Source organism: Coffea arabica, chromosome 5e (assembly GCF_036785885.1).
Source record: "Coffea arabica cultivar ET-39 chromosome 5e, Coffea Arabica ET-39 HiFi, whole genome shotgun sequence".
Classification (NCBI taxonomy): Eukaryota; Viridiplantae; Streptophyta; class Magnoliopsida; order Gentianales; family Rubiaceae; genus Coffea; species Coffea arabica.
Genome location: NC_092318.1, coordinates 15,445,252 through 15,456,049, shown reverse-complemented (window position 1 = coordinate 15,456,049; position 10,798 = coordinate 15,445,252). Strand labels below are relative to the sequence as shown.

The window sequence follows — 10,798 nt, the reverse complement described above, 5'->3', positions numbered from 1 at the left end:
ATTACATTGACTTTAAATTTAGCTAATAAAGAGAATCTTATTGCATCAGTGATGGGAGCAACTGCAATATTTCTATTTTTACTCAATCAGTTTAGATGATATACAATATAACATAATTTATCTTAATAAATATGGTTTAAAAGATTTGCTATATCAAGTATGGATAACATTATTGTTAGGTTGTGACCTATTTCAAATTTTTATTGATATTTTAGTCGTCTGGAATAAGTTCAAAGTAGTGCCTGAAGAAGATTATCCTAAATTAAAATATCATAACAAAACATACATTTTGTTTGCAATAGTCAAAATTGTTATACTTTTGATTGCCAAAAGTTTTATTATTTCTATAGATGTGGGAAGTTAAAAAGTTGGGGTAGAAGTGAACAAGAATTTCTACTATTGGATTTGAGGAAAAGACAACTAGAAACAATTGAGAATTATCAAGAAACGCTAATGTTGTTGACAGTATCTTTGCTATGGAATACCATCCAAACAGCAATGCAAACAGGATCACTTCGAGAAATCAATATGACGTAATTGATGTAGAAATAAAAAATGATCGTCATTTTAGATTAAGTGCGTAGTGAAGTTGACATTGGCGATATATGAACTTAATATCACTTTAGATATTTAAAATTTTAATTGAATTTTATAGGATTTTTTTAACCACAAACAACAACTTGTGAGGGCATACTAAATTGATAAAAAAATTTTAAAATAATTGAATGCGAGATGCCACCATGCAAACATCAGGTAAGTTAGAGAAAATAGCATGCACCTTTTTTGTCTTGTGTGAGATATCCTATTCTTTTCTCATAATAAAAAAGAATATACTTCACAAGGCATTAGAATTCAGAAGTCTTCAATGAGTTCAAAGACACGATTGTTTATTTCATGAAAGTTTGAATTTTTCATTTCAATGAATAGAAGACGAAAAATTCAATTGAAGGCCAGTGTTTGAATGTGCTTGGAGTGATGGTTTTTATTTGCCTCTTTAGTTCATTGGCTTCTTGCATTCATCAGATTTTAGTCATGCCTAGAAATTTGGCAGAAAATTTGAAAAAATTTAATTCCAAATCTTATAAGTTAATAGTTTGATACAAATCAAACCTCTTTTTTATGGGGTTGATGTTTAAATTAATTTTTTTGGGATTGCATGTCGTTATTTTTGAACTATTATCTTTAGTTATTTTAACTTTAGATTTAGCTGATAATGATAATCTAATTACATCAGTGATGGGAGCAACTACAGTATATCTATTTTTACTCTACTAGTTTAGTTGATATACAATATAGCTTAATCCATCTTAATAATGTGGGTTTAAAAGATTTGCCATGTACAGTATTAATATCATCATTGTTAGGTTGTGGCCTATTTCAAGCTTCTATTGATATTTTAGATGTCGTGAACAACTCAAAGTAGTGTCTAACCAACAATATTCTAAATTAAAAATCATAAGAAAATATACATTTTGTTTGCAATAGTCAAAATTGTTATATTTTTTATTGATAAAATGCTTTGTTATTTCTATAAACCTAGGAAGTTAAAAAAGTTGGGGTAGAAGTGAATAAGAACTCCTACTATTGGAATTATCAAGATATGTGTAACATTGTTCACACTATTTTCGCTATGGAACATGATCCAGATAACAATGCAAACAGGATCACTTGGTAAAAGCAATATGTGGGAATTGATATAGAAATAAAAAATCATATGTCAGTTTAGATTAAATGTATTGTGAAGTTGACATTGATGATATATGAATTTAATATCACTTTAGAGATTTAAAATTTTATTTGAATTTTGTAGGATATTTTTTAAAAAAAATACATATGCATAAATTCTTTCATATAACCACAACAACAAATTCTAGGGGCATGCAAAATTGAGAAAAAAATATTTAAAATAACTGGATGCAAGATGGCACCATACAGACATCAAGTATGTAGGGAAAATGGCAAGCACCTTTTTTACTTTATGTGGGATCTCCTATTCTTTTCAAATAATCGGAAAGAATAGACCTTACAATGTATCAGAATTTGGAAATCTCAAATGAGTTCAAAGACACGACTCTTTATTTTATGAAAGTTTGTATTTTTATTTCAATGAATGAAAGACCGAGAAATTCAATTGAAGGCCAGTGCTTGAATATGTAAAGAGTGATGGTTTTCATTGTACATTGTCTGTTATAAATAAGCTTTCCAATTCATTTTCATCGACTATCTTATTTGATTTAGTAATTTCATATATTTCTTTAGTTTATTTGCTTTTTACATTCTTTACATATTAGTCATGTCTATAAATTTGACAGAAAATTTGAGACAATTTAATTTCAATTCTTATACGTTAGTTGTTTGATGCACACCATACCTCTTTTTTAATGAAGTCAATATTTAAATTTAATTTTTTGAGATTACATGTAGTTGTTTCTGAACTATTATCTTTAGTTACTTTAACTTTAGATTTAGCGAATATTGAGAATCTAATTACAACAACGATGGGAGCAACTGCGGTATTTCAATTTTTACTCTACTAGTTTAGTTGATACACTATAAAATACAATCCATCTAAATAAAGTCGATTTAAAAGATTTGTTATATCCATTATGGACAACATCATTGTTAGGTTGCGACTTATTTCAGATTTCTACTAATATTTTAGTTGTTTTAAACAACTTCAAAGTATTGTCTAAATAAGATTATCCTAAATTAAAATATCTTAACAAAATATGCATTTCATTTGCAATAGTCAAAATTGTTATACTTTTAATTGCAAAAGCGTTATGTTGTTTCTATAGATCTAAAAAGTTAAAAAGTTGGGATAAAAGTGAACAACAACTCCCACTATTGGATTTGAGCAAAAGATTACTAGAAATAGTTTAGAATTATTAAGACATGCGTAACATTGTTCACACTATTTTCGCTATAAAATACGATCCAGATAGCTATGCAAATAAGATTACTTGGAGAAAGCAATATGAGGTAATTGATATGGAATTAAAAAATGATATGTCATTTTAGATTAAGTGTATTGTGAAGTTGACATTAGTGATATATGAACTTAACATCACTTTAATGATTTAAAATTTTAACTAAATTTTATATGACATTTTTAATAAAAATACATATGCATAATTCTTTCCTATAACCACAAACTGTGAAAAAAGGTTTAAAATAACTAAATTTGAGATGGCATCACGCAGAAATCGGGTAAGGTAGGGAAAATAGCATGCGCCTTTTTAACTTGCACGGGGTATCCTATTCTTTTTTCATAATCAGAAAGAATAAACATTACAGGGCATCAAAATTTGGAAGCTTTAAATGAGTTCAGAGACATGATTCTTTATTTATGCAAGTTTGAATTTTTCATTTCAATGAATAGAAGACAAAAAAATATTCAATTGAAGGTTAGTGTTTGAATATGATAAGAGTGATGGTTTTCGGCGTCCATTGTCCGTTATAAATAAGGTTTCCTATTCATCTTCATTAATTATCTTATTTTATTTAGTAATTTCATATATTTATTTAGTTTATTTCCTTCTTGTATTCAATATGTTTTAGTCATATGTAGAAATTTGGCAAAAAATTTGAGAAAATTTGATTCAAATTCTTATAAGTAAGTAGTTTGATATAAATAAAACCTCCTTTTTATGGGGTTGGTGTTTAAAAATATTTTATTGAGATTGAAATATTTTTTTGATCGAATTAAGTTAGTAGTTGATACAAACAACAGAAATTTCCCTTCTTTCCTTTCTTCTTTTTCCACCCCCACCTCAACCTGCTACCACCTACGTCGCCACTCGGATTGACAGGGGAAGCAAAGTTTTTTTTTTTTTTTTAAAGAAGGTTTTGGCCAGAATCCGGCCAGTAATTTGGTGGTTGGATTCTGGTGAAATGTCGATTTTTAATAGCAATATGTTTGCATATTCGTCAATTTTTCCTCCTTCTTCAATCTCATGCACACACTCATATATAAAACAGAACTTCCCACCAAATTTTGTTTACTATCAAATATTCCATCTAATTTCACCAAAATGCTCCCAAATCCTCTAGAGGACCTTTCATGGTTCGAAGTTCTTTAAATATCACTTGAAAGTTGAATTAAAGTTCACGTAAGGGCTAGGGTTCTAGGTTCTTGAATCATCAACTTTGGACTGAATTGGAGTGAGATTTTAGGGGGTTTCTACTTCATTTGCATCCCTAATCATCAACAAGTTTGACATAACAAATCTTCACTAAACTTTGTCTTTTGATTATTGTCATTTGTGAATATAAAGAAGACAATTAAACATATAAATCAATCAATGATAGGGTATATGCAATACTTTTGATCTTTTGAATAAATGTGCAATACTTTCAAGCTCTCACATTTTAGCATTTCATGAATTCTCAAAAAGGTCATTTTATATTTTGGTTTGGTGTGTTTGCCTCCATTTTGGGATTACTTGTGTACTTCAGGAGACTTGGACGTTGATGCCACATTGTATAAAAAGAACTCACTTTGTTCATGATTATGGGCATATTTTGTGAAGTTAGCTTAACTTTACTTTGGTTATTCATACGTATACTTGTTTCGTGAAGTTAGATAATTTCATGTCCTTGAACATTGTGTTGGTTCCATATGCTTGATCCCTTTCCCTTTTTCCCTTGATTTGCATATTTACTTCTTGATGGTTCCAAACTTTCACTCTTAAGAAGTTGTTCTATTTTGATTTTGTCTTTTGAAGTTGTGCATTAATTGAACTCTCCTTTCTTTGTCAAATAAGGTTGGAAATTCATTACATGGTCATGGATTTAGTTAGCATAAGTTAATGAAGAGAGTATTATCTCTTACTCTTTATTTATTTCCTTGTCTCATATTGAGAACAATGTGAAAATTAAGTGTGGGAGAGGGGAATAATTAGCTTGCTATTTTATGCCATATGATGATATCTTGTTGATTTAAATGCATTAGAAATATTTGAATTGTACTTGAAAAAATTGCCATATGAAAAAATTTCTTGAAATTGGGTTTGCTGGCAGGAAGTTTCATCCAGTTATAGGGGAAAACTCTGTTAAAATTTTGTTTCAAAATCTTTTCCAAAATTTCATTATGGCCTAAAAATTTTTACAATTTTGTTTTAAAAAGGCCAATTTGTTCCAACCTTAAGCATTGTATTTCTTCCATTTGTTGAAACTTTATATGTATTTTGAAAAATTTAGTTCTCATTTGACTTAGAAAATGGTTATTATGCAATTAGGATTTTTGAATTTTAGAAAGTATATCTTGTAAAGTGGAGAGAATTATACCTATAATTTTGCATATTTAATGAGATTCCTCCTCTTTACTTAATTTTACAAGTGATTGATATAGTCAATAAAAGTTATACTCTACCTTTGATTATTCTTACGTATTTGCTAAAAGTGATTGTCTATTTATTGTCTTTTATTTAAAAAAAAAGGAAGAAAGAGAGAAGAAGAGAAAAAAGAAAAAGAGTTTTTATTCTATTCCAATGATTCTTGTATCAAATAACCAGTGGTTGGTATTTATAAATATTGACATTCGCGTAAAAAGATACTTGAATTAATAGTATGCATAGCAACTTGAATAAGTGAAATGTTGAGTAATCGAAAATCTTCACCTAAAAGTGTCGATTTTCACATCAAAATACATTTCCACTATTTGACTAAAAATTAGTATGAATAAATCCCTCTTAGTTGTGAAATTTGAGAAAAAAAGATGATTGTAGGACAAGGAAAGTATAAATTGACTATGTGATTTGCTTATTTGTAGAATTCGTTTAAGGTGAGCGATTAAGTTTAACTTATTGAAATAAGGGTATAAATGTCTTTCCATTATTTGATACTATGAGTATTTAGTGTAAATTGAATGGTTGTATATTTTTTGACGGAGCTTAGTGTTGGGTTAAGGAATAAAATTAAATGCACGTGTTATTTCTAGTCTACTTGGGGTTTTAGTTAGGCTTGTTTGTTTTATACAAGACAATCTGCGTTGTTTTCTTTTGGACCAAAGTAGTGTGGTCCAAATTGTTTTATTTGTAGTTTTCTCGAATTACAAACAGAATCTTGCAATTTGGTCTCTAATCTTTTGAGTAATGTTATTCTGGCCCAAAAATTTTGAATTTCTTTCATTTAGACTTAATTTAATTGTATTTTAGCTCCTAAACTTTATCTTTATTTAGTTTTTACCCTCCAATCTTTTAAATAATTGTATTTTGACCCTAAAAACTTTCTAATTTTTGCAATTTAGTCCCTAATGGCTTTTTATGATTGTTTCTTTTCTTTAATTGCTAATTATTTTACTCTTGAGTGCATTTAACTTGTAATTTTTGGATGTTTTTAAGTTTCTTTATGTGTTATCATGTGATTGGCATTTATAGAATATTTGATTATTTGATCTAATATATAGATATTAAACTATCCATTAATACAAGAGTTGAATGGAATAAATAGCAAAATCATGCAGAATTTAGGAAATTTAAGTATGAATATAATTCTTTTTTTAAACTTAAAGAGTATTTTTTAAACTTAAACATATAATTCTTAAAGAATCAAAGTTTCATAAGAAAAAGATGATGCAAAATCCAGAAATGTTCAAAGAATATCTGAATTATTTGCAAAATCAAGACAAAAAAGATGAGTCAACTGGATCGTCATCAAAATCTATTTTTGATTCTTTCGGTGGTCCATGTGCTCAAAACCCGACAAACTTTTGATAAAGTTGTAGGCCAACTTCAAGATATCAATTTCAAGATAAGATAAGAATCTCAAGAGGACCAATCAGAAGAAGATAAGGTGTTAGCAAGAAAAGCAAATGAAATTCAAATAAAAGTGTCGGCATGCAAATGCAAATGAAATTCAATGATAGAAGTCTGTATAAATAGAATTCAAGAACAAGAGGAAGGGGCATCGAGTTTTCTAGCCATCTTAGAACTCTCTCTGCAAACTTCTTCTCAGTCTTTAAATTTTCTTTGTACGCACTTTCATTCGACAAAGGTTAATAAAGATTCAAAGTTCGATTTGGTTTCAAGAAGCTTCCGCATCAAAAGAGTTCTCTGATTATCTGTAAGTTTTATATGCTTATTATATTGCCTGGTTCGTTCTTAATTCACTGTCTGTGAATCTGCAAAGGCATCTCCTGTATGCTTTTCACTGGAAATTGGTGTCTTTCCTTTGCTCCACAAATTAATGGATTTTCACACAACCATGTCTTTGACCTAAAGACAGACTTGCATACAAGAAGGAATAAGAAAAGAACATACACAATCTTTCCAAAATAATAAAACTTTTTTGACCCATAAGTAAATGTATCGTCTGTGTCTAGAACAAAAGCAGGGATCTAACGAACACTGATTAAAAAATTTACTGCTTAAACAGGCATACAATAGAAACAATCTCTCTAAAAGTAGAGGAATGATCATGAGCAGCAAAAAATAACTCTGAAAGATCACTTATACTCCAAGTGAGCAGGCAACTTAATATGAGTTGTCGATCCAGAATTTACAAGAACAAAATAGGATGATCAGAGACGCATTTTGTTTAAAGTAGAAAATTCAATAAATTTCACGATGTTGTTAACTTAAATCAAACCATTTTCCTTTGAAAAAAGGATTAACTAAATGTAAAATTAGTGGTACACATTCAGACAAATGTACTCAATACCTATAATTACTATCTGAAACCCCACTATCTACATATTCTGTCTGACGCTTGAAATTCAGTGCTAGAAGTAGAGACATTAGACTTCTTACATATGGGCGTGATAGCTTTGGTTCTTTCATACATCCAGAAGAAAGGTTGTACTAACTCAAAAACTTTTAGCAATATTTTTTCTCAGTCCTACACAGATGGAAAGGATCAAAATATAGTCAAACAATTTTTGGTCAGACATGCATAAGTTAGTTTATACAAATCTAGAATTCTATTAGGTTCAGAGGGCATTATGGTATTCATTACTATTTCCTAAGGCTTTCAAGACATGTACCTGAATATAATGCAGAAGAGCAGAATTTTCATCACTTGGATTAAGACCTTCTGCATTATAGGAGTAATTTAAGCCCCTTACAAGCTTGACAACTCTAGTAGACAAATGCTGAGATGCAAATAAAGCCAGGGATAAAGGCTGGAGACCCTTGTAAAAGACATCTTCAATGTGTTGTATGATCGATTCTGGTTCCTTTGGTTCAATATTTCCTGAAAAAATGTGACAGTTACAAAAGTTCGGTTCATAAGCTAAAGCCAGTTAATAATCTAGAAAAAGCCAATCTATAGTAACTTGCAATATAGCATTCCAAGAAGGTCCTTGATAGCATCTGCAGATAAAATTTAAGAAGGTTGTCAACTTGAAGATGTGGAAGAACTTCAAGTTGCTCAGTCCATGGCAATGCTTGGTCATGTAAAATCAATGAGTAGTAATACATAGCCTGCTGATAAGGTTGTTGGAACTTGAAATTTTGATAATCTTTTGTCACCATCTCCTATCAAAAAGTAAAGGAAAGAAGTTATGGTGAAAACATCTGATAAAAGTGTTTGAAAGATCCAACTAAACATCAGAAGCATTTGCTATTTTGCAGCTATATTATTACCACTTTTTGATTATTCATGTCAGTTCTCCCACTCTTTCTGATGTATGTACATCATTCAGTACTTTATTTCAACATTTTAAACAACTCAACTACCAAATTTCAGCCATTAGGGAGAACATTTAAAACAAGAGAGAAGAGAGCCAATTCCCCAGTAGTTCCACAAGATTACATGCAATTGGCCACATCTACAAGCAATGCTGCAATACTTGATATTTTGCAATGTATAATCTAGCTTATAAAAGTTGGCAACCACTACCTAGAACCAACAAATCAATTAGCCAATGACCATAATTTGAGAAACAAGTCTCTGACATTAAATCAGTGCCATAAAGGTTCTTTTGAATGGATTGCATATTCTGCTATTATCAGAATGCATATGTTTGAATTCCTATAACAAGTGCCATTAATTGTTTTGGTATATTTTTTAATCAGCTTAAACTTATTGCATGTGGTTTATCATGTTAAAGTGAGGAAAATATAGTTCTATTCCTGTATCATACTGACATTTGTCATTCCTTTACATTTTTGTTTTGGTGAATTTCTCGAATAAAAGATATAAAAGAGCTTTCTTTACCTTTACAATAATTTTGATCGGGGAAAAATTTACTAGAGGATGATTAGATGACTAGAAGATCAAGGTAACTGATATTGTATTAGCTGTTCACAAGACTTGATAAACAATTGAGAGTTTGAGACTAGTGTGTGTCAACATAGATAAAAGTTATTTGACTAACAAAAGGATAATGGAAATACAAACTATACTTCTCAATGCATAACACATTCCTTTCCCATCATTATCACTTAATAGACAATCAACCGTATCTTTTGTTTTGAAAAAAATATTTTTGTCGCAAATGTTTATGAACCACTTGGTTCCAAATCCAACAAGCATAAAAATTTCATTTTCACCAGTTAACATGATTTTCAAAATGATGATGCATATGATACTATTCTAAATCATCTCCAAAAAGCCAGCAATCTTCATACAGCATAGCCAAATCTCTTTTTAATAACAGTATTGAGAAAATAAACTAAAAAGACTTGAGCTTTTGAAAGACAAAGAGAAGAAATAGGCAGAAGCAGACAATGATAGAAAGTTAAGCTATAATAAGTGGTTGACAGTATATACAGAAAGAAAGTTAGTTCTGACCTTAATTACAGAAAATCTGCCAAGTTTTACTTCGAAATTTGCAATTTTTCCAACAACAGTTTCGAGCAAGACCCTTAATTTGTGATTATATCCAACCACTGTCACCTAAGAAGAGGAATACAAATGAATAAGAAGTCAAAGATCATGAGTAATAAAAACATCATATGCAACTCGAATAGGAAAAATTACTATGGAGCAATAACACAAATCTGGAAGTTTGATAGAAATGTGACAAAATGCAATAGCAAAGGTCAAGAAGATACTTTCTAGCTCAGGTAACATGATTAATGCATCCCTTTTATTATCTAATATAATCATTTGCCTGTGCTGACAAGCCTTTCTTCATTGAATAACCAATGAAGCATATAATTCATATGCACCTCAAATGTTTAAATAAACTTCAATCTTAATATCATTAACAATCAATAGAGTAAATCAACGAACACACACAATAAATAAACTACCATACGAGTCATTCAAATTCTGAAATCAATTGAAACTCATATAAGAGAGGGAGGACAAAGTGCAAATTAACTTCTTCAAACCAACAAAGCGATCAAAAACCTTAAAAACAGATAGAGAGGCATAACAAGCACCTGAAAACCATTGTCTGTATTACTGGTTTTCATTCTACTATATTCATATATTAGAATATGAATATATTCTAATGAAGTGCTCAGTTGGAATAAATCTGGAGTAGTAATCTGGAGTAGGATTTATCTGTTTAAATACAAAACAGATATTTGTTAAATATGGTATTAAAATATCTTTGTCCAAGATTTCAATAGTTGAATGGAAAGAAATGGATAAATGATCACTTCAGTCATGAATTATATTTGTTTTAACATGAATTCTTAAATGGGTATTTAAGAATATATATTGTTTAAACACAAGTCCTATAGATAAATATGCCTATCCACAAGATTGGTTGATTGGAATACCATTTGTTTAATTTTGGAGTTATTTATCCTAAAATTAAAATAGAATATGTCTGTGGATTAATCTGGTTAAACTTTAAAATTTGGGTTTTATTGTTGCACATCTGGTAAGATAGAAAAACTGG

General features: G+C 29.6%; 1 protein-coding gene across 1 annotated transcript; it reads right to left on the bottom strand.

Annotated features, from left to right (window-relative positions):
- Positions 1–7,586: 7,586 nt before the first annotated feature.
- Positions 7,587–10,364, bottom strand: LOC113720229 (insulin-degrading enzyme-like 1, peroxisomal). The gene is made up of 4 exons (XM_027245170.2): positions 10,332–10,364; positions 9,736–9,840; positions 8,276–8,477; positions 7,587–8,193 (listed from the first exon to the last, which is right to left on the bottom strand). The coding sequence occupies exons 1-4, from the start codon at positions 10,362–10,364 to the stop codon at positions 7,931–7,933; spliced, it is 603 nt and encodes a 200-aa protein (XP_027100971.2). The 3' UTR covers positions 7,587–7,930.
- Between the last annotated feature and the right edge of the window lie 434 nt (positions 10,365–10,798).

Excerpts from the sequence above, each read along its gene's own strand:
- LOC113720229 (XM_027245170.2), bottom strand. The coding sequence starts at position 10,364 with ATGAAAACCAGTAATACAGACAATGGTTTTCAG. Across the intron at positions 9,841-10,331 it reads ATACAGACAATGGTTTTCAG|GTGACAGTGGTTGGATATAA; the intron begins GTGCTTGTTATG and ends TCCTCTTCTTAG. Across the intron at positions 8,478-9,735 it reads GCAGATTTTCTGTAATTAAG|GAGATGGTGACAAAAGATTA; the intron begins GTCAGAACTAAC and ends ACTTTTTGATAG.